The sequence below is a fragment of the Pseudoliparis swirei genome, chromosome 8 (genome assembly GCF_029220125.1).
Source record: "Pseudoliparis swirei isolate HS2019 ecotype Mariana Trench chromosome 8, NWPU_hadal_v1, whole genome shotgun sequence".
NCBI lineage: Eukaryota > Metazoa > Chordata > Actinopteri > Perciformes > Liparidae > Pseudoliparis > Pseudoliparis swirei.
The window spans coordinates 4,968,047-4,991,391 of record NC_079395.1 but is presented as its reverse complement, the minus strand read 5'-3'; the positions used below and the strand labels follow the sequence as shown (position 1 = coordinate 4,991,391).

Sequence of the window (23,345 nt, the reverse complement as noted above, 5' to 3'; positions counted from 1 at the left end):
TACAGCCGCCCATGCAGTGTTATTGTAAAGCGCCGTGTGGACGAGGTTGCTCAGATGGACCGCAAATCAAGACTTTTTAAACTTTATTCATTGGTGCTCACAGAAAACATTCATAAAATGTCCCCAAGTACAGCAGCAGCATGGACCCTATGTCGTCTACGTCATGAAGGCCTAAGCTGTTACATTGTCCTGCAAAAACAAGTAGTCGACTGTTAAGTTTTATAAATAATGTCTACATGTTACAGTATCGGCAACATGCAAATTACAACGCAAACATTTAAAAAAAATGTACAAGATTAAGATCGTAAGGAACATTTTTAACGACCCCGATCCCCTTCACAATAATTTCGGCGCACATTTAAACCATTTTTACAGAGTACAACAATGTTTGAGTGACAATCATTATGTAAATACATCATTATTAATAAGCCCATAAAAATGGAATAAAATTAATAAAGTAAAGATTGATGGTCAGTGCTTCTTGTACTACCCGTTACACATTGGGAGCTAGTTTTGCCTTTTGTCTACTGCAATTCTAAACAAGCAATATCTGTCCTTTTGTTATTGCTACATATGCCTTAAACGGTCAATGATTCAAAGTGTTCATAGCCCTTCAACACGTGTAGAACTGAAAGCTGTAAAAAAACTAAAATGTAAGGAAATTAAATTAAACTGTAGCAACTGAAAATAAATGAGAAAAAAACAACACTGAGCAGAAAGAAATCGGAAACTTTAAACCTAGAAAGATATATAAATATATTTAAATAAATATATATTTAACTAAATATATATTTATATATATATTTAAATATATATAACTAAATATATATTTAAATATATATTTAAATATATATATATATAATTAAATATATAAAAATCATCACTCTTATGCTCAATTGTGTGCTTCAGTTAACTTAGGAATCTGACTAAAAACCAAACAAACCACTCACAAAAAAAACCTGTTTCTAGTAATAATTTGTAACCTTTCCTAAAGTTCTATCTGGTTATATAATACAGTTGAGGTGAGTTGATGGGCGGGGAAGCAGATTGACAATGTGAAAGGAAATACACAAACGTATCATCAAGATGTGACCGATGGAAGTAAAGGTGCCGTTAAAGAGAATCTGAGATTTGAGGGTGAAAAACAGGATTCAAAAATAATTTACACTTCCCAGTTTATTTCATGTAAACTATGGAATTAGCTAAAATTAGAGCCGGACTATTCTGCGTACGGGAACTCGCATGGATGAGTTTTTTTTTTTTTAAGTATGCGCTTGTTTAGTGGATGACATTGTGTGAAAATAGACCGGGGAGGGGAGTATGGGGCATGCCAGCGCCACTGTTCCACAATCGGTATGATAAATATTGAGTTCACAAAAGTGCAGCAGTCACGGAAAAGGGGTTTGGGAAGTTCCGACTCCCGGGCGTTCAATAATGTTCACTGCCGTCAGTGACGACGCGCTCACAGACCTGCCGCAGCTCTCAGCTCCGCCAGGGAGTACCTCTGGTTCCCGTCGCTGTCGAAACACTCCATGGTGCGCGCGTTGGGAGTCGCCGTTCGAAACACTTTCCTCAGGCCGTGGTGGTTCAGTCCGGGGGAGCCGCGTCCGACGCCTTCCCGCTGGAAGATGTCTTCCAAGTCTGAAAAAATAAATCGCAAAACAAAAGCTTTACATTTACCGGAAGATGAAAGCCACTTGCCAGAAAGCAAATAAATGCATCTTCGAAAAAGTTAAACTATCCCTTTAATGAATGCAGACAAAGCGAAAAGTGGACGGGTCGTGTGCACCTTTCAGGGAACCGACTCCAGGCAGGAACAAGCGCTTCGGGCACGCCGCCTCGGCATTCCTCTTGGAGCGGTCCGGAGTTGCGAAGCGTGGGCGTCTGCCCGTCTGAGGCTCCGTCTGAGGCTCCGTCTGAGGCGCCGTCTGAGGCTCCGTCTGAGGCTCCGTCTGAGGCTCCGTCTGAGGCTCCGTCTGAGGCTCCGTCAGTGGCGAGGACACCTCTGAAAATAAAAAAGGGGAGAGGGGGTGAAAAAACATATTTAAATGCAACACCGGGGAGAAGAACCACGCCGTCCTCGTTCCTCTCTCCACCTTGCACATCCCCGGGGGTCGCTTTGGTCGCTGCAGCTTCTTTCGCCGCATCGGTTGCCGGCCCTCCGCCGGCGATTTTTGCTGCGTCGTCGTCGTTCTTCGACTGAAAAGAAGACGGAAGAGGTGAAATGTGAAATGCATTACGTTGTGTCATGGTAAAATATAGTAATGTCATATTATGTGAAAGTAGAGCTAAGGTGGTGAGTAGTTGGTGGGGAGAGTGATTTGGGGGGTGGGAACATAATGGAAGGACCAGCCTGCCGCCATAAAACTAATGGGTTTTATTTTGGGGTTTAGGAACCAGATCGTGTGAGGGGGAGCAGATACATGTTCTCGGGGGCCTGATCAAGATAAGGAGCTGACCTTTCCGGATGTAGGAAAGAGGACTTCTTCTTTAAAGTTGTCATACAATTTAAAATCAACACTTGTGTTTGTTTGACCGGGAGGTGTGACCTAGATCTGTATAAAGAAGGCGGTGACTGTTCGTTGACTCTCGTGTCACGGAGTTCCCTGAGAGCTGTGACGGACTTTTCCTCCTTGCAAGGAATAAAACAGATGAAGGCAATTTTGATTCAGACTTCATTTCTCTTCTACCGATTGAAGACCAAGAAAACTTCCATCCCAGTTGTCCGTTCCCGCGGTGAATCCGCCATCGTGTCACTCACGCTTCGCTCCGAGCCGTTCTCCAGCGACGACACTCTCTGCTGAAGCTCCGCCAGCGCGGAGAGGAGGACGTGGACGTGCTCGTCGGTGTGCGTGTGGCGCAGCTCCTCCGTCTCGTTCGCCTCACTCGCTGCTTTTCTCAGGGCCGTGATGTCCTGGGACAAATAAATACAGATACATACACGTCAAGCGACCTGCGGCTGACCGGCCCGTGAGGTGCGACTTGTTAATCCAAAGTTACAAGACGATGGAAATCACAATTCACCACTGACCCCGTGATTATTGAGGTTTGTAAAGAACGTAGAACGGTGTAACGATGATGTGCCGATCCTCTTTGGCATCCTATTTCACTCGCATATATATGAGAGCAGGGGAAACGTTCAGCAGTCGTCTCAGATATTTATTACCTTCGCATTGAAAATGCGGAAGGTTATGTTTTGATCGCCGTGTATTTATTTATTTGTATGCGTGTTATTCGCATAACAAATTTTTTTTTAAACCGAATCGCATGAAATTTGGTGGGATGTTTGGTTATTATCCGGGGACCATTTGATTAGATTTTGGGATCGATCGGGTCAAAGGTCAAGGTCATGGAAAGGTCAAAATCATTTTTTTACCATAGCGCGGTAAATTTCTATCCAATTGGCATGCAACTAATGCCAACATGTTCATAACTCAATGCTCAATCTTGTGATATGCGAAGGTATGCGCTCTACCGAGTGCCCATTCTAGTTTGACCTAGTTTCAGACGGCTCGCTAAAGCATTCAGGCTCCCAAAATAGATTGGCAGTCGTCTCATGAATAATGAATGCAAAACCCGACGCGTGGATCCAAGAAGAGACGGAAGCTTCTTAACCCGACGGCTCCGTCAATGCGAGCCTGGCAAGAACGGGAAAAGACATTCATGAACGCTGGAGTAATAAACGACGGGCGGTGTCAAAGGTCGCGGCGGCTTCTGGTTCACATCAACATGCCACTCAGAATCACCACGGCCATATTTAAAAGGACATTTGCCTCGATTCCGACTGTAATAAACGTGCAGGAGCAAAACCACAGCTCGGATCTGAGAAGTGGTGCATTAGACACAGGCCCGCCGAGTTATGCCACTTAAATAAAATGTACTGTGAACTCATGTTAGAACCACGGCTCACATAAATAAATACAACGGGCACTCGGTAGAGCGCATACCTTCGCATATCACAAGATTGGGCATTGAATTATGAACATTTTGGCGTTAGTTGCATGCCAATTGGATACAAATTGACCGTGCTATGGTAAAAAGAAGATTTTGACCTTTTCATGACCGTGACCTTTGACCCGATCGATCCCAAAATCTAATCAAATGGTCCCCGGATAATAACCAATCATCCCACCAAAATTTCATGCGATTCGGTTTAATACTTTTTGACTTATGCGAATAACACGCATACAAATAAATACACGGCGATCAAAACATTACCTTCCGCATTTTCAATGCGAAGGTAATAAATATGAAAAGCAGCCTTCAGCGATATCTGCAGCATGCGAAGAGATGTTAATAGAAAAAGCCGTCGAGTCGTCAAGCAAAATGAGTGAAATCTAACTGACCCGCGAATAAAAATCGACGTCATCTGCTCGTGAGAAAGTAAATATGATGATTAAAACTAAGTTTATAGATAACAACAGGGTTCTTACACATTTCGACCAATGGATTTCCAGGACTTTAAACCAAATTCTCATGACCAAGCTGAAATCTCAGTATAAACATGAAAACTGAAGAACATTTTGCGTATTGAGAGCTATCGCTGGCTTATATTTTGAGCGTCTTTCTTTAAAAAATATATTAATTATTTCAAACTCGGCGTGAATGAACATGTGATTTTAACAAATTTCCATAACTTTTATGATTTAAGTTTTTTCCATGACTTTTCCAGGCCTGGAAATGACTATTTTAAAATTCCATGACTTCTCCAGGTTTTCCATGACCGTACGAACCCTGCAACAAACCAACGTGGAACTTGTGCCTTCTCAATAATCACAAAGCAAGCATGTGTCCTCATGGCCGTGAAAGACCCAGATGGACCAATTCATCCGACCATGATACGACAGCAAATCAGCTGCTTGGTGTGAATTTACCATCGTCTTCTTCAACTCTTCCTCTTTCTTCTGATTTTCCAGCTCGGTCTGCATCGTCTTCACGTCGTGCTGCACGCTGGTGAGCGTGCTGCCGATTGTGGCGACGCTCTGGAAGAGAGAGATGACTGCTGGGTTTTGAGCGCACAACAACCGGTACAACCGGTACAACATCAAAGGATTCTCAACCGCACTCCTCCTTCCACCCCCCTGTGCTGCGCCTCTACCTTTTGAAGCTCTTCCACCGTCGCGGGCAGGCTGACTAAGTCGGCCGCCGACTTCAAGTTGACCTTCAAATGGTTTACTGCAGAGTCCAGCAAACTGATCTGCACGAGTTAAATGACACAATATTCAGTTTAGTTTAGTTTATTAAGGATCCCCATTCGTCTACACCGTAGTGGAGACTATTCTTCCTGGGGTCCAGGCAAAAAAACATTACAATACAATACAAATACATAAAATGCAGTACAGCATGATCAACTAGAACGGGCACTTGGTAGAGCGCATACCTTCGCATATCACAAGATTGGGCATTGAATTATGAACATGTTGGCATTAGTTGCATGCCAATTGGATACAAATTGACCGCGCTATGGTAAAAAGAAGAGTTTGACCTTTTCATGACCGTGACCTTTGACCCGATCGATCCCAAAATCGAATCAAATGGTCCCCGGATAATAACCAATCATCCCACCAAATTTCATGCGATTCGGTTTAATACTTTTTGAGTTATGCGAGTAACACGCATACAAATAAATAAATAAATACACGGCGATCAAAACATAACCTTCCGCATTTTCAATCACAAAAACACTTAGAGAACAACATTTACATTAAAAGTAAAATAATAATACCCAAATACCTTAAATATCTAAAATAATAACCTAATCGACTATAATTTCCTTTCTGATTATTGCTGCCTTAAGTTTCCTTTTGAAATCACATTTATTTCTCGTTAGTCACATATGAGGGGAGCACATTCCAGGATGCAACGGCTCTGTACATTACTGATTTCTTAAGTGCATTGGTTCTGGGTAGAGGAAAAGTAAAGAGACCATTTAGTGCCTGTCTGGTCTTATAACCATGTCTCTCATTTGCAGGTGAAAGCTGTAAAGACAGACTGACAGGTTTCTGTGAGGAATACACATAAAAACAGTGACACCTCTGACTCAGAATTAACGTTCCATTTAGAAAACGTGTTCGTCTGGATCTCCTTCACCGCTTTGTCATGAGCTCTGGTTAGAGTCTGACGAAATGACGAAAAAGAAAAAGTAACTTTAAAAACAACCGACTGACCTTTCTGTTCATTTCTGTGAGGTTGGACCAGAGCTTGCTCAACCCCTTGTCCCCGTTTTCAATGTCGTCGAGCTTTCTGTCCTTGTTTTTCAGGTCCTCGCTTAGTTTTGGTATTTCACCGGAGGAAACCTTCTGGCTGGATTCCACTGTTATAAAAGCATTACAGGAAGTTAGAAAGAAGCGAGAAAGACAAAGGAATGCATGCGGGAAGGGGGTATAAAATATTTAAGTGTTAAGGGTTGGCTTTTAATGACCCATCACAAGGTAACTGTGTGCATGTGTGTGTGTGTGTGTCTGAGACTGTGAGTCTTACTGCTGTGCAGCTTTTCTTTCAGCGAGTCGAGATCTTCCTTCAGCGCAATCTGCATCCATATGAGTCCGGAGCAGGCCATGACGCAGGCGGCGAGGACGATGAACAGAAACAAGGGGTAGCACACGTTGCAGCACTGCGTGTAGCTTCTTCTGAAAAGAGAAGCAGCGTGGTGACGTGGTGACGTTATGACGTGACAGCTGCAAGCCCCTTTTCATTATTCACGAAGCAGGTGGTTTACAGAAGACTGCGTTCTGGGTCACTGGAATCATGAGGGTTACTGTTACATGACGGTGCTCGGAAATATGAAATCAGTGTATCAATAATACTGACCAACGTGTTGGCTATTTCCGATTTGGCTGATATCAAGCTTTAAAAAAAATGAATAAAAAAGGTCTGAACAAGTTCGTAGTGTGGACAATGTGTCATTCAACTCTTTCTGGGCAAATATATGATTTAATACTTTTTATTGTAGTTGTTTTACAATAAAGATGAATGGAATGTCACGTGATCTAGCTTTTAAAAAAAAGGCTGGCAAACCTAACAATCTGTTCAAGTAGTGTTCAATTAATCTTAAAAGAAACAATCACAGCATAGTTCTTAAATACATAAAGACAAATAGACAAAGAAAGCTGAATACACTGTGGAGCTGCTCGTGATGGTTTTTTAACCCTCCTATTACATTTGGGGTGAATTTGACCCCATTCAATTCAACATCTCTAAAATAAAATGATTGGCATAATGCTTTTTGCTTCATATTTCATGACTTTTCCTAATTTATTGGGGAAAACTGCGACTATCTTACTTTTACTTTACATTTTCTATGGGAATGTAGCGAGTTTCATGCAACACGTTAATGACGTCAGAAATAAAAACACACTCGTCCCCCCCTCTCCCAAAGCACGTCAACGCGTTACGAAGCCCGTGAAACTATAGTACTATAGATAGTATATATAAATATATTTTTTATTTTGTTTGTTGTTTTCTTTTTTTTCTTCTTTTTTAAATATTAATTTTCTGATTTATTTTGATTTCAATTTAGGATAGGAATTTATAAGCATTTTTTGCTTCTACCTATACCTTTTCAGTCTTTCTCTTTTGTATATTATATAGGATAATCAACAAACAGAACTCACTTCCCGGTGCTGGCTCCGCCGCTCATGCCGGTGAACTCGTCGTCGTCGGAGCTGGAGTCGGACTCGGAGTCCGGCGGCTCGGTGCGGAGCAGCCGGTGACCCGTCCCCTTTTTGGTCTTCTTCCTCTTGCTGTCTCCGAGTCCGATGAGGGCATTCAGCTCCTTCCTTTTCTTCATCTTCTTCTGAGGCGTCAACGAACCCGCCGAGCCCGAGTTAAGCCCCGCAAAATCCAAAGTTTTGGCCAGTTTGGTGGTATGTTGTCGTTGAGACGGAGCGGGGAAGCTAACCTCTCTTGCTAGCTGGAATTTCAACCGCGCGACGTCGCTGACGGACACAAACGCGTCGGCCTTCGCCGGTTGGTGAGCAACAAATACATACAAATGTTCAACAGCTCACGGGCATTACGTCACCCGGGCCAAAAAAGCTTCTGGGATTTAAAATACAACCGGAATACGCGGCTCTGTTTTTCTGTATTTCCAGCGATCTGTCCTGCTGTCTGTATTGTGTGGGCGGGGCGTCCGAGTAACCTCTTCGCTGATTGGACGATCGAGCGGTTACAACTTCCGGTTCTCTGTGCTGTCAGGTAGCGACACAGAGCGCCACACCGCCGCCCCCCAACAACAAGTTTACGTCGACGATGCCAAGAGTCAAGAACAACGTAAGTAAGTCGAATTATGATGAAACAAAAAATGTGATATGAATAATTTGAGGGAAATGTTCTTATTTAGTTAAAGACAACGTGAAGGGTTTCCGGTGTGCAACTTGTTACACAATAATGACTTAGCCTACGTCTGGAAGCCAATTTAGCCCACTTAGCATCTCATAACGATGACTTACTATCTCACAATTATTACTTACTATCTCATAATTATGATTTATTCGATTATCTCATAATTATGAGATAGTAAGCCTATATTATGAGATGCTAAGTCATTATTTTGAGATAGTATCTCATTATAATGACTTGCTTCCAATGGGCCTCCTTACTACATACATGTTGTTTGAACCAATAGGATAAAATATAGATATACTAAAGGTTAGGTCAGTCTGGTGCCTACTTGGTAGTTTCAAGCCGTATTCAGTAGTACAGTACCCATCCATGTCAATTGTATCTCATTTCCCCTCTAAAATTTAAATCCATTTACTGTTATTGCCCTTATTTGGGGTCTCACACTTCTTTATAGTCTGTTTAATATGTTTTGCACTAAGCCTTTATTCTGCTAATTCTAATCGCAAGGTAAGTCATGATGCAAATTTCAAGGTCGAGTGAAATGATCCAAAAGAAAAGTAAACTATGTCATAATCGTTTATCTAATCACCTTTTTTTCCTATTCACAGTATTTTTTGTGTGTGTGTTTGTTTTACACATTTCCGTTGCCCACATTATTAATATTATATTATTATTCTGAGCAAGGACACAACATTGTAATTGGCAAATGGCTCTGATTATTTCATGGGATGTTTGGCTTATTGTGATATACAATATGAGAAAATGTCCTTGATGTAATAATAATGACCTCAACACAATGCCAGCCCTGATCAGAGCATATTTGTCCTCCGGGAGGAGATGATTTATCTTCATTATCAAACAATGTGTGGATTATTTGTCAATCTGAATTTGTGCCAGAACCCAGAGGGATGCCTTCATAATGCCCGTTTCATCCCAAACCTGTCCCCCGGACAATGATACGAATCATGAATGAAAGTGATACCGTTTGGAGAAGAAGAAAAAAATCGAAATGTCGTTTTTCATAAAATAAAGAAAAACAAACGAGGAATCGACGACAACGAAACTGCTGTAATTTCATTACACGTTGACAAAGTGAGGATTCGACTGATTGTTGCGGCTCTAATTTGCACATTTGCAGCTTGCGTATTATTCCATCTATTTCTAACTGCTCCTCCAGCGAGGGGAACCGGCAGAACTCCAGCAGACCCGGAGCAAGACACATGGCCTGAGTCTCTGCAGGGTCTCTGCAGGGTCTCTGCAGACTGGCCTTTAGCTCTTTTTCATTGAAAACGGACTCCCACTGGCCGGCTTCATGGCTTTGAAAACATGTTCCTTTATGTGCCAGACCCCCCCCCCCCCCCCCACACACACACATACTACTGCAGCACAATACTAATAATAATCACGCTGAATGGGAATCTGCACACACTGGAGCAGTCTGCTAACTCGCAAAGGAACCGGGGATGCTCCTCAAGCATCTCAGTAGGAATTTGGTTATTGAGTTGCGGGAGACGAGGCCCACCGCTGATGCTTTATCATCTTCAGAATAAAAAAATAAAAAGAAGAAGTTTTCACAAGGCAAACGCTTGTCAGCGGACAACAATAGCGCGAGGCCAACCGCACAACCACGGAGACGGCGTTGTTATCGTCGTATTAAACGGAGCGGGGGAAAACATTTTTTTCAATCAAGAGGCCTGGTCTACACTTGGAACACCTGGTGGCGGGACACGCTTCATGCTGTGTGTGTGTGTGTGTGGGGGGGGGGGGGCTGTGAAGACCCCCCCCCCGCTAGGCACAAGACCCCAAATCAAAGCACCAAGAGGTGTTTCATCTCTCCGCCGGAGTCTCTCGGCTTTTTCATCCGCGGGGTGAAGACCGAAGGGACGACGGCGCTTCAGCTCCCGCCTCCTCGCAGAGGTAGGGGAGCATCAGGCGTTATTAGCCCACCACTGATTTCTTCACACACACACACACACACGCATAAAACCCCCCGCTTGTTTTCCCACTTTGTTCACAGCGGGGGTTCCTCACATTCTCACCGGGAGTGATTCCGGTAGCCGTCGGTCAGGCCGCCGCCTCCTCGGGCGCCGTCAGATAATGTAAATAGTGGCGGCACGATGGGAAATAGTGAATGGAATTGACTGCTAATTGAAGGCTTTCATCTGACATGGCAGGCTGCGTGAACAGGGGCGGCTTGTCCATAATTGGGGCGCACGCACTGCGCAGGGAAAAAAAAAAAAAAAAAAAAAAAAAAAAAAAGTCGCATTCTACCACTAGACGTCTGCTCATTCAGTGCCCTGCGGCTTCTTGGGTATATTTTGGATAAAATGAAAATCGCCCCCACCTCCCATTGACCTACCCAATAAACCATTTTTTTTTCACATCAATGCATTCTCTGCATCTATGAGGAAATCGCCCGGAGCCCTCAGTCTTGTAAAATTAAGTAAAAAGAAGCCGCCTCGCGTCATGGCCCAGCTTCTCGCTCGAGAGTCGTCGAGGCAGGTCAGGGGCAGCAAGCAGCATTCAATTCTTTTTCTCAATTTCTTCCTTTTTTTCGAGTCGAACAATGAGGGAACATTGGCAACACAAGAGTAAGGGACCTCCTAGACCGAATACAAATTATCATCAGTTGGAGGCGGAGACGCTGCGAGAATAGCAATTTCTATTTCTTTTCCTTTTTTACCGTTTATTTCAAATCTCTCGACCGTTACGTGTCGGGTGACTCCAGGATAGCGAGCGAGAACGTGAGACAGGCGGCCAGCTGGCGAGATGGGAAAGGAAAGTTTGGAGTTGTTTTTTTAAACGGGGACACTTGAACTTCCAGCGTTGCTTTAAAAAAATATAATACTTGGCTTCGATTGTTTGTGCTTGATAAATTTATGTTATAAGAAGCCCGCAAAACACATGTTTTTGGAATCACTTCCTCTTCTACGAGTCACCCTGAGTTCCTCTAAAGCTTCTGTGACTCAATGCAAGGTCGTCTAATAAACTCAATGTCCGTATTCAGTTAGAACTCGACAACGTTTTATTTGAATTTTATTTTGACAACATTTTCTTTGTGATTGCGGGAGAAACTACAGCTCCCACGACGAGGAAATAAAAACTACGAGCGCGGCGGCGGTGCAGGTGTTCCATCGCTTCGTCTGCGTTTTATAGAAGTCATCAACGATCTCTTCTCGGGTCATTTTCCAACTTCCTCGTCTGTTATCACAGCCGGAGCTCGCCGCTCTTCTGTCGAGCCGTGACAAACGTTTGTGTTTGTTAAATGACGCCTTAAAAAAGCATGTGTTGTACCTGAAGATGTTCAGGTAAGACGAGCTCGAAACACGTGGAAAAGTCGAATTTTGTTGGAAAGTCTTGTGTTGTCCTGGAAAAGTTGTTTCCAGGTTCTCCTATTTTCTTCGAGCTGAGACTGAACTACGAGGATGTCGCTCAAAACGTCTTCTGGAATCATCCACAGAGAGGAGCGCGTCACACCCGAAGACGCATCAGAATAAAACCAGCTGGATCGTCACTGAAAAACGATGTCATTCATATTACGGGTGTGTGATGCCCAAACAGACTGACATTGGGAAAGAGACGTCTGTTACTCGGGAGATCTTTTATTTTTGAGGTGAATCAACTTCCAAGTGCAAACTCTGAAATAGCTCTTATTTAAATTCTTATGTCCCAAAAGTCGTAAAAAAAATGCTCTCATTGGCGAATCCGGAGTTCTAAGTTATTCCTTTGATCGTGTGAATGAGAACGAGGCTGCCGGAAGATCTGAATATATATTTTCCTCTTGATTTGTCAAACTTTTTAATGTGTTGCTTCCACTGAGCAAGTTTCATAGTAATTGTCGTGGCCATTTGTCGTACGAAATCAAACAAAACTATAAATCAAACCGCCACTGATGCGCTGTGGGTTTCGGTGTTGACGCATGCAAAAGGAAGTAATGTCCATTCCCGCCTGTTATTATTCTGATAATTTATTTCTCAAACCAACAAAAAAGAACAAACAAAATGTTGACACTTCCTCTCTGTGCTGTGGTAAAAAACCATTGGCCACCCTGGTGCATGCTGGTCCTGTGCCTACCCACCTCTACATATAACCACAGGTGCCCAGTGTTACCCAATCAGTAAACTTAAAACTAAATATATAAAACTAAACTACAACTATCATAAGAAACAACAAACATATCAAAATATAACCTAAATAAAGCAATAAATAATCAATATTGCTTTACAATAAAACCTCAATACAAATGTCAAATTAAATAGCTCCAATAGTAATGAACTGACGCCGTGTCATTGATGGATTTCCCCCAAAAAACGTGCTTATTTAGTCATGAACATTTGAAGAAACAATTAAGGAGAGCAACTGTCAGAAATCCATATGTTCTAAAGTGTTTTCATGATTTTAGAGTGGGTTTATATCTCTTCAAGGATCTGGATGCCATGTTTTCTAAGGAGTCCCAGAAGGGCCAAACCAGACACTGGCTCACTCGCGTGTTATGGAGGAATTAAAATCGGTTGCAATCTGCCACCTCACAGCTAGATGGCGCCACATACCACACCCTGCACCTTTAAAATGAAAGAGAAAAATATGACATCTTCTAATATGTTTCAGGGCCTTTTTGTAACGCTGCAGTGAGAATAAAACCACACGGCACGTCGTGAATACTCTCCTCTGGTATACGAGTGAATATCTCGGCCTCTCAAACGTTGTGATTCCTCCCTCCGCTTTGCGTATCCGGAACACGACGCAATAACAAACTCGCGTGACGAAAGGAGACGGCGGAGTCGCGCCGCGAGAGGAGAGCGAAACAAAAGAGTCGTCGGGGGCGTTCCGGTGACCTCCGTCCCATCCCACATGTCTCCCGTCAGTCGGCCGTGGCGGCTGCTGGAGGCCTCTGAGCGAGTACAAAAGGGAATCAGCAGGGGGCAATGTTCTCTCATCAGATAATCCCAGGGCACGCGGCGTGTAACCGACACGGGAGTCGATTGCAGACGAGCTCCGAGCCGCTGGCTCGGTCTGACGGCTGCGATGTCTTTCACTCGCGGCTCGGCCGGGTCCTTTATTGATAACGCCCGTGCTGCGATATCGACCGCAGCATCCGGTGCGGCGCTCTTGAAACCGTAAAGGGCTCGTACACCTAAATATTTTATACTACGTATACACACGGCGGGCTGTGTTTCGGGGGGGGGGGGGAAGCAAAAAATAAATAAATTTAAATTCATTTGAGATCATGTAACCATTAATAATTGACACAATTGCCATGTCCAGTGTGTGTGTGTGTGTTGCCTCGGAAAATATTTCCAATGTGGGAAAAAAAAAAAAAAGATGGGGAGGAGAGTTTTGTCGCTGTGTGTCTGGAGATGTCAGTTCAACAGCTTTGAAGAAGTCAGAAGGGGACATCATGATTTAGGGGAACGGTTCTCCGTCGTCATGCCGGAGAGAACACTCGGCTGCACAGGCCGCCTCCGCAGTGAGACAGCAGAGCTCTGATATCATCTCAAATAGATTAAAGGGAATGGATTAAAATATTAAGCAAATTATAAAGGGGCGAGAGAAGCGAGGGGGAAAGAGAGAGAGAGAGAGCTTTTTGAATGAATCCTGGTGAAAGTTCAAACCTCTCTCTCTCTCTCTCTCTCTCTCTCTTGCAATGAAGTGGAAAACGCCGTCGGAGTTTGTTGTTTCTGGTGAATCTGTTTTTCTTTTTCCTCAAATCCCTCCAACACGTTCATATGAATCAACGCGGGAGCTCATAGGATCCGTTTCTCCGCTATAAATAAAGCACTTGTCCGGAAAGGTCGGCCATATTGTGCAACGCAAGCCGAGCGGACGAGACAGAAATATCACACCTTTTTTAAAGATTGGATTTCACAGACAGAGTTTTGTTTAATTTTTAAGTGTAATAGACCGGGATTAGTTTAAATTGGTCCTTCATTTTCCTCGGTAATGTCTTGAGTATCTTCTCCGGTTTCAGTGATTTGCAGAGGAGGGGGGAAAAAAGAGACAATTAAAACACACTTTTTTTCTTCGCTTTGTTGAAAACGGTTTCATGCAACTTCCCTGATCTGCAGCATCGAGTCGAGAGAGGGCAGCGGAACAACAACAACCCAAAGAGGGGAAGAAACCACGGGGGCAAACAGGAGGAGGAGGAGGAGGAGGACATGTTGAGGAAATCAGGGAACCGACAACGGGGGCGAGAGGAGGCGGGAAACTCGAGTTCTTGCAGATTTGATTTTTAAAAATGCTTGCGTGTGATTGTAAGCGTGACGGAGGGAATCGATTGCATCGACGTCCTCGGATTAAATCGCGAAACGACGAGATCGATGCTTATTTTTTCCGTTTCAACCAGGAGGAATGGGATTTTGAGCTGATATTTTTGTACCTGTTTTTCCAAGGAAGCCCCCCTTGAGTGCTCGTGGGAGGGGGGGGGGGGGCTGGTAAACAGAAATGCTCTGGCCTAGATTCCTCTCTCACACGGCGGTTATTTCATTAAGTGCATCCAGCTTGCAGCAGCCTCTCCCTCTGCCGGAGCTCATCTGTGACATGGGCTGATGGGTTTTGTGCCGTGACATGCAGCTATGTGCAATAGTTTCTGTCATCAGAGATGGAAACGATGTGGTTTTTGTTCTTTCCCGTTAGCTTTCATGGTTCTTTTTGTGTGTGTGTGTGTGTGTGTGTGTTCCCAGACATGAGGCGGTTGTTTCACTCTTCACATCTCCGTGCTTGTTTAAAACCCTCTTTTTTTCTTCTTCTTCTTCCTCTCCAAATCTACCATTTACGACACGCACGTATTTTTCTTTCCGTTGCACGCCGAGCATCATCTCCGAGGCGAATACAGAGAGTTATGTTTTTCATCAAAGTCACGAGGGGGAAAAGTGACATCCTATCCCACACACTGCAATTTGTAAGTCGTATTGGCAGTTGCATAAACTGGTGTGTGTGTGTGTGTGTGTTGTTTCAGTACTCTGATCTTTTCCACAGTACACAAATATACTCTGTTACTTTGTGAAGTACAAAGTCCTGTATTTAAAATGCGACTTGCATTGATACCAAAATATGCTGACAGCAGCAAAATGACTCTCTTCTGACTCATAGATAATATTCTATAATTGCAATACAAATATTGGTTCTTTTAAAGTGTCCTTTAATGTTGCAGGTGGGGCTCATATATACCGCTGCGTACATTAATCTATAATAACATATCATAGTTCATTAGGGGTTGTTTAGTAATATGAACTTTAATAGTACCTAAAAGTACATGTAGTGCAGTAAAAGTACAACGTCAACTACCGGTACCTCCCAACTTCCGTAAGTACTTTCCACCGCTGCACTTTAAAACCTTCCCTTTAAAGAATGAGTAATATCTTTTGTTTTGCTCACAGTCGGTCCCCATTACCACCTTTTAACAGACCCGAGTGTTAAACGTTAACAAGCAAATGAAAATATGACCCCGCGTGTTTATTAACCGCACTGTAGCGTCGGCACCAGCTAATCCCCGGTATCCCCCTCTCCCTTTTTAAACACTAATTACCCAAATCCAACCAATAATTCCACGTGTGAGAATTTCCAGCGTTCCGCTCATCGTTCATCACGTCTGTTTCATTCGCTAAGGCGTTCCACATCTGGGGCTTGAACCCGCAGAACATCTGCTCGGTGTTAATGCACCTGATCTGAGCAACTGCACCGCCGCGCACTAACGGCCTAATCACAACCATGCGCGTGGTCACGGGCGAGCGCCCGCCTCGTCGCGCCGCTCACTTTTCATTTACTGGACTTCCTTTTCGCCGGGAATTATTCAAGAAAATATCTCAATATCGGGCGTAAAAACCCGGTGGGGTTTATTTGTAGTTTTAAATAGGAGGAGGCTGGGATTGTTCTCGCCAGGTGTGATGGTTCCAGGAGCTCATGGACAGACATGCGTTGGACATCCCCCGCAAAGAAGAAAAAGAAGAAGAAAGGTGAAGAAGGAGAAAGAGAGAAGGAAAGAAGGAGGAAAAGAAGGAAGAAGAAGAAAGTAGAAGAAGAAGCAAGTCGAAGAAGGAAATGAAGAACAAGATGAAGGAAATTAAAGAAGAAGAAGAAGGAAAATAAAGAAAAAGGAAAATAAGCAAGAAGGAGAAGAATAAGAAGGAAAATAAGCAAGAAGAAAGAGAAGAAGAAAGAAAAGAAGCAAGAAGAAGGAGGAGAAGAAGCAAGAAGGAGGAGGAGGAGAAGAAGAAGGAAAAGAAGCAAGAATATAATTTTAAATTATATTTATATTAATGCAGATAAACGATGAGTCATGACATTGAAGCTCTGTCTGCTGACAGGTTTGTTTTATTTCCCGGGATGTTTTTGTTCCTCCTTTCCTTCTGTGGAAAAACAAACATGAAGCGGCAAAAAAAAAAGATTTTTGTTGTTGTTTTTTCTCTCCTTCTGAATGTCATTTTTTTTTAGTCGCAGAAAACTGACACAGCTGTGTGTGTGTGGTGGGGGGGGGGGGGACCAACCACACGGCCATTGGGAGGCTCGTCTGCAGCCTCACGCGCCTCCTCCATCAGACTGAACAACCCTCCATCCTGGCCTCTTCTTCTTTTCATTCTCCATCTTGCTTCTTTTCCTTCTTCTTCTTTTCCTCCTTCTTCTTGCTTCTTTTCCTACTTGCTTTTTTCCTCCTTCTTTTCCTCCTTCTTTCTTTCTCAATGTTTATCCTTCTCCATAATGCATCTTCTTCTTCTTTCAGGTGTACAGGGCATGTCCAATGCATGTCTGTTCATGAGCTCCTGGAACCATCATGCCTGGCGAGAACAATCCCAGCCTCCTCCTCCTCCTCCTCCTCCTCCTCCTCGGTGCTGCTTAATTGTGCAAAGCCCTCTTTGTTCCCAAAGCCCAGCGACGTGTAGAAGACATTCATCTTCACCGACGTAGAACAACATCCTCCGAACTGTTCCAGAGTAACGAGGACGCGCCCCACTTTTAAAGCGCCGTCGTTTTGTAACGCGAAGAAAACACAAGAGCATAATTCCTCCTCGGCACGCTAAATGAAACGTGCTTTCCAGCTCGCGTTGGAGGCGCGGGCGACGCCGTTCAGGCTCTTTGTGCTCGGCCGCATTCACCGACCGCCGAGCCCGATCCGATCCGCGAGTCTCCCAGCGTCTCGGATCCAGACGAGGGAGAAGCCTCGACGAGAGAGCGGCACATTCGGGTATGACGAAAACCTTCAAAGCATTCATCCGTCGGCCCGATCCTCTTTTTTGGGGGGCGTGATTCGGCCTTAAGGTGCAGACATGAAGAAAGAAAAAAAGAAAGGCTCCTGTGTATTTTTCGACAGCATGTGTTATTTGTGTTCCTCTGGACCTTGAGGTTCACGGAGCTCCCGCAAAACGAGGTGAGAGCTCGCAGCAGCTGCCAGAAATATGTATAGAAATACTACCTCCTGTGATTAGGTCGAGAGGAAAGGCACCTTTTTTTTTCCTTTTCTTTCTTCTTTTTTTTTTAAAGGAGAAAGGAAATAAGAGGATTAGGGGGCTGGCGATGTGTGCGCAGCCACCCACTCAGACAAGTGCGCCTGCTTGCAGAATACCTGTGGCTCTCCTAAGGGCTGTTTACACGTGGATCCATAGACCGCCACGAGACAAAGGAGAAGCCCTCTGATTGGTCGACGCAGGCCGACGCCATGCTTCCATAAAGAGACGAAGGTCGTCGACGGCGCCTTCCTGTCGGTGGTTCAACACGCAGTCTGAGTCTCCTTCCGCATGTCTTCCCGAGGGTCTCCATCACTACCTTATTTGTTGTTATTTATCGTAAATTGCGATGAAGTGTTGCCGGACACCTCGGCGGCCGATTCCTAAAGAGCCCGGAACATATTTCACGTTCAGAATGAGAATTTAAAGACCTCAACGAATGGCCTCCGAGCGCGAGGAACGATTTTGGAGGAGAATCAATGCAAACCATATGCAAAAGGTTTTATTTGCAGTCTCGTGTTACAACCACAACAACAACAACAAAGCGTGTTACGCTCACGGATTACTCTGTCTGTGTTTTGCAATAGCAGTAATGTGTAAACTGGATGCAGCGCGCTTATTTGCAGACTAGAGAAGCCAAATGTAGAGAACAAAACACCCCAAAAAAAAAAAACTGTTTGCCACATGATCACCTGCCGGTAATAAAAGGTGGGATCGATGAAGACGTTGGCGAGAGCCGGGGAAATCGCTCTCCGGCCATATTTGCATGCGGTAAATCGCCGGCGGCAGGGTGATTTGACATTTGTGCCATCTGCAAATATTAACAAGACATACATAAATAAAGCGAGGGAGAGGTGGGGGGGATGCCTTTGACAAAAAAAACAAAAAAAAGACTCCAACACTTTGTCGGAGCTCCCTTGTCGAGCCTCTATCCGCCTCCTAAATCACATCAGATGTTTGGGCTTTATGGGGATTGAAATCGTTATTAACCCGAGCGCCCCGCTCTGCTGGGCTTCTTCGCGAGGCCCACACGATAATGACTTCGGCCGACGTCTCCTCCTTTCTGCGACGGCCCTTTTTTTTTTTTTAAACAACGCCTTGAAGAATTATGCCGGGCAGGTGAAAGGTAGTTAATATGCGAGCTCTAACGCATCTCTGGGAAAAGACTTGTACGCCGGAAATGTCTTTTTTTCTTCGGTGGATCAAAGGGAAGAAAAAAAAAGGGAAACAATGAACAACAACGCAGCGTCCACAGTGGGAACCGTATCGCTGCTCCGCCGGAAGAAAGAAAAAAGATTCGGCAGGAGGGATTACGAGAGAAGAGGTGGAGGAGTGTTTTGTGCTGTCCGCTGCATGTTTCCCAAATTACACTGTGTGGGTCATTTCCATAGGGGGGGGGGGGGGGAGGCCTGCAGCGTATCTAATTTGTCTATAATGCCAGCAGAAAGAGAGAGAGAGTCTCCTGCCAGGCAGCATCTCAACTTCTCCCTTTTGTCTGACATCCTGTTGCCGGGATTGCAAAAACTCTGCCAGTTTTATATATATATATATATTTATATATTTCCATGAAGTCGGACGTAAAAAAACAAAACAAGTCACGCACTGGAGAGTGTTTAAGTGTTCAATTAATAGTTTAGTTTGTAGATAGAAAAACACATTACATGCAGGGTTGACAATCTACTGTTTACATTTCTATATACCAGATGGCAACAAAAAAAATCTGGAAATTAAATAATATTATTATATATTTTTATAAAATTAAATGATATAATATTAATGATTAGTTATACTAAACCTGATTAAAAACCTGATCGGCAGTGCAGTGTAGATGGCTGTGCAGGTTTGAATGTGTGGGAAAGTGGAGCGTGGACCTACTGAAGATAAGTTAGTAAATAAATAAATAGGTGGATTTATTTAATATAAAATAGAAGTGAGAACCGTATTCACCCCGATCCCACATCATGGGTTCAAACACGCCCGATATATCTCTTGTTATTTCATTTCTTCTTATTTAAGTGCAGCAATGAAAGAGAATTCCCATTAAAAATAATATTCCATCCTTCTTCGCCAAAGTCAGGAATTCGGTATATTAAAATGATGCGAGCTCCGCGTGGTGTGATGTCTCTCTGCGGCGGCGGCCGCGTGTGTTTTTATTATCAGGCATATGTGTGAACAACACCTCCACTCTTTTGTTGCGTGAACTAAAGGCTCTGACATGTGTGCATTTCTTTCATTTTTTTCTCCTCCCCTTTTAATACAAGAAACCTTGGGACTCCATGGAAATTGCATTTATTGCCAACAATGGAGAGAAACCAAGCAGAGAGAGAGGGGAGAGAGAGAGAGAGAGCGCTTTTTCTCCTCGGGAGGGAGAAAGAAAGAAAAAGAAAAGAAAGAAGAAATCATTCATTCCTCTTCGTGGTCAGAAATGTACATTCACGCCGTTTCAATGCAACGCCGCGACTCGGAGTGAAATATTACCCAATAAGCAGCGGGCGAGCGGTGTTCAGCATTCATGTGTGTGTTTAATAAATACGACCGCTGCTGCTGCTGACGCTGGGACGGCTTCTGTCATGCGGGTGCAAGAAAAAAAAGAAGAAGAAGAAGAAGAAAGAAAAAAAAGGAAAGTTGTCAAAGGAGTTGAATTTTTCTTACAAATTGCATTTGAGGCCCCGGAAAACGTCGGCCATTCAGGTGTTGGTCGGAGGGGTTTTGGATGCGCTCGGGTATTTCGAATTGATTACAGGGTGGAGGATGGCCGCCAGACCTCAAATTTAGGATGGCTTTCACCGGTGAGATCTGGGATTTGTTTCCATTTCTTCTCCATTCTTCTCCTCCTCCTCCTCCGAGTCGGACCGCTTCCTGTCGCTCAGCTGATTTTATACTTGCGTTCAAAGACTCAGAACTCAGAGCTCAGAGCACGGCTAACGCAAACTGACGGGGAAGTCAAAATCAGGTGCCCTTTTGTTTTTTTCCCCTCTTAGCAACATCACATTTTTCTGCCCTGACCTCCTTTTAGCCGCGGATGAAAGTGTTGACCTGCGCTCGAGGAGATGGGAAATTGAGAAGACTGTTTAATTACGTTTCACTTCTGAGCCGCCTGCCACCTCATTGCGTCCCAGTTAACTTTTTATATTCTAAATAAAACCTTCCAGAAATAGACAACGTAACCTTTTGTTCCCTCGCAGGTAGAACAAGTTCAGACACTTCAAGCCCTTTATGACAGTTTAGAGTTCAACATCTACTGGAGCCGGTAAAAAAAATATAGCTTTGGTGTATATATAGCAGTTGAACTTAAATCACGTGAAAATGAATCTGCTCGTCTAGTTCTACGAGTGACATACTGCGTATCCTCAAGAAAAAGAAAGGAAACGTCAGAACTGAACGTAAAATTTCGGCTTTTTGATGAAAAAAACTTCAATTGTGCTCATTTATAGCTGCAGTGCGACAAATGTAATCTACTACCCTTCAATAAATCCTCCATCACGAACGTTAGAGAGATGCTCATTGAACTTTATGCCTGTCATGGAGGCCGTAGCTTGTGGTGCTGTTGAATTGTAATGCATTAAGACTGAGAGGTCGAGTCTTATATATATTATAATATGAGAAATGGACGTAATTACCTTATAAAAGCTGGATTGTAACTGCGAACCTATTTTGTTCCTTTTCTTTTTGACAGTTCATCCACATCTAAATATGTACTTTAAATGTCTCTATGGTCTATATTTCTTACAAATTTGCCATATTCCGATATTTGTATTATTATTATTGACCTCAAGGTCAAAGGTCAATATTAACTCAGGTCCCTTCTGCCGACGCCTTCTCCGTCATATGTCATTCACCCGTCCCCAAAAGTGAATTCATGCACGCCTCGGGGTGTTTTTATAACGGCGGTAACGGAAAAAACACGATAATTGTGACTGAAATATCTTCCGACGTGGATGTTTTTGGGCTGCCTGCGTTCCCAAATGTCTCGATGTGCACCTCCTTTACCATCATTTTAGCCCGTAACGGGAGCCGGAAAACACGACCACTACGACACGACGGCGGCGGCGGCCCACTCGGCTCGTATCATCTGCTGCTGAACAACCGCGGCGGTGGTCTGTTTAACCGCTGCGGGTGCAGACCGTATGTAAAAAAATCCATATCGCGGCATGTTGTCACTGCACGTAACATAATTCCTAGAATAGGTGTCTGGTAACTCTCGGTGTTAACTGTATAATCACTGCGGAGAAAGAAAAAGAAGAAGAAAAAAGCCCCAGGTGCTCAGTTTATTGTATACAATGGAATTCATCTTGATGGGTCAGAGTCTAAAAAAGTAGAGCGGGGGTGGAAGGGCTGTTGGGAAACTGTAGAGACGCGCCGCCGCTGCTGCTGCCGCTTACTTCTTGTCACACTGGATGGTGGTTAAAAACAAGAGGTTAGGAAAACATAACCCGCCTGTCAGAGGCAATATGGCCTGCTGCTTCTGTTAATTCCCAGAGCAAGAATATCTACACAAGCAGAAAATATCAGCGGAAGAAATGTCTGCCAGTAAGAGGAAACAACACATGTTGGTGGGTCCGATGCTGAAGAGAGGCCGTGATACACGAAGTGCGAATCGGGTAATTGGGTCCAGACTAAATGAACTGTCACGGTTCGTGTCACAGCTTGGGAGAACCTTTCAGGTTTTTTTAATTTTAAAAAACATCAATATTTTGCCGAGGGTCTGTGAGGCTGACGGACGGGGAAGGTATCCGTCTTCACATAATGACACGTAACACACGGGAACAAGTGGTCACGCTCTGCTGCCGCTATGGAACACGCGCATTTGTGAATTTGGATTTAATGAATCAATTGTAGCAAAAAAATAATTAACATATATATAAAAATGTTATATATATATATATATAAAACAACATATACTATTGTTCGTACATACAGTATCGCACAATAATAATAATTGTGAAATATTAAGGTTCATACTCATATTATTTGTTCTCTATTTTCATGCAACAATTCCAAATGTCCTCACCACGCTGCTGTGTGTGTGTGCATGTGTGTCTGTTTGTGTGTGTGTTTGTGTGCATGTGTGTCTGTGTGTCTTTGTGCGTGTGTGTGAGTCTGTGTGCGTGTGTTTGTGTGTGTGTTTGTGTGCATGTGTGTCTGTGTGCGTGTGTGTGGGTCTGTGTGTGTGCGTGTGTGTGTGTTTGTGTGTCTTTGTGCGTGTGTGTGTCTGTGTTTGTGTGTGTGTCTGTGTGTTTGTGTGTGCCTGCCTGTCTGTCTGTGTTTGTGTGTGTCTGCGTGTGCGTGTTTGTGTGTGCGTGTTTGTCTGTCTGTGTTTGTGTGTCTGTGCATGCGTGTGTGTGTTTGTTTCTGTGTTTGTGTCTGTGTGTGTCTGTGTGTGCATGCGTGTGTGTGTCTCTGTGTGTGTTACACCAGTGAACCCTGTGGCTAGCTAGCTCAACTGAAAACCTCGGTGGCTAATCTGAAGCTAACCCACGTGCAGTGTTTGTTCTGCGTCAAGCTAACGCTAACTACGTTAGCTAGCGACAACGTCTACGAAATATTCCCTTCGACTTCCACTGG

At 43.8% G+C, this 23,345-nt stretch overlaps 2 protein-coding genes across 5 annotated transcripts in view; one reads left to right on the top strand and one right to left on the bottom strand.

The window, feature by feature from the left end:
• Positions 1 to 70: 70 nt before the first annotated feature.
• On the bottom strand, positions 71 to 7,995 carry efcab14 (EF-hand calcium binding domain 14). Of its 2 annotated transcripts, none has more exons than XM_056421444.1 (9): positions 7,614 to 7,995; positions 6,481 to 6,629; positions 6,168 to 6,313; positions 5,099 to 5,197; positions 4,875 to 4,982; positions 2,762 to 2,914; positions 2,097 to 2,199; positions 1,790 to 2,005; positions 71 to 1,641 (listed from the first exon to the last, which is right to left on the bottom strand). In XM_056421444.1, exons 1-9 carry the CDS (start codon positions 7,787 to 7,789, stop codon positions 1,463 to 1,465), a joined length of 1,329 nt encoding a protein of 442 aa, XP_056277419.1. In that variant the 5' UTR covers positions 7,790 to 7,995; the 3' UTR covers positions 71 to 1,462. The 2 variants fall into 2 exon arrangements, with proteins under 2 accessions (XP_056277419.1, XP_056277418.1); XM_056421443.1 differs by having other exon boundaries at positions 6,481 to 6,626; positions 7,614 to 7,889.
• Positions 7,909 to 23,345, top strand: part of LOC130198302 (adhesion G protein-coupled receptor L2-like) — a 151,808-nt gene continuing 136,371 nt past the window's right edge. For all 3 annotated transcript variants that reach the window (XM_056421440.1, XM_056421439.1, XM_056421429.1), the window contains exon 1: positions 7,909 to 8,271. The gene's annotated coding sequence lies outside the window, so the exon portion shown is untranslated. The remainder of the gene's footprint in view (positions 8,272 to 23,345) is intronic.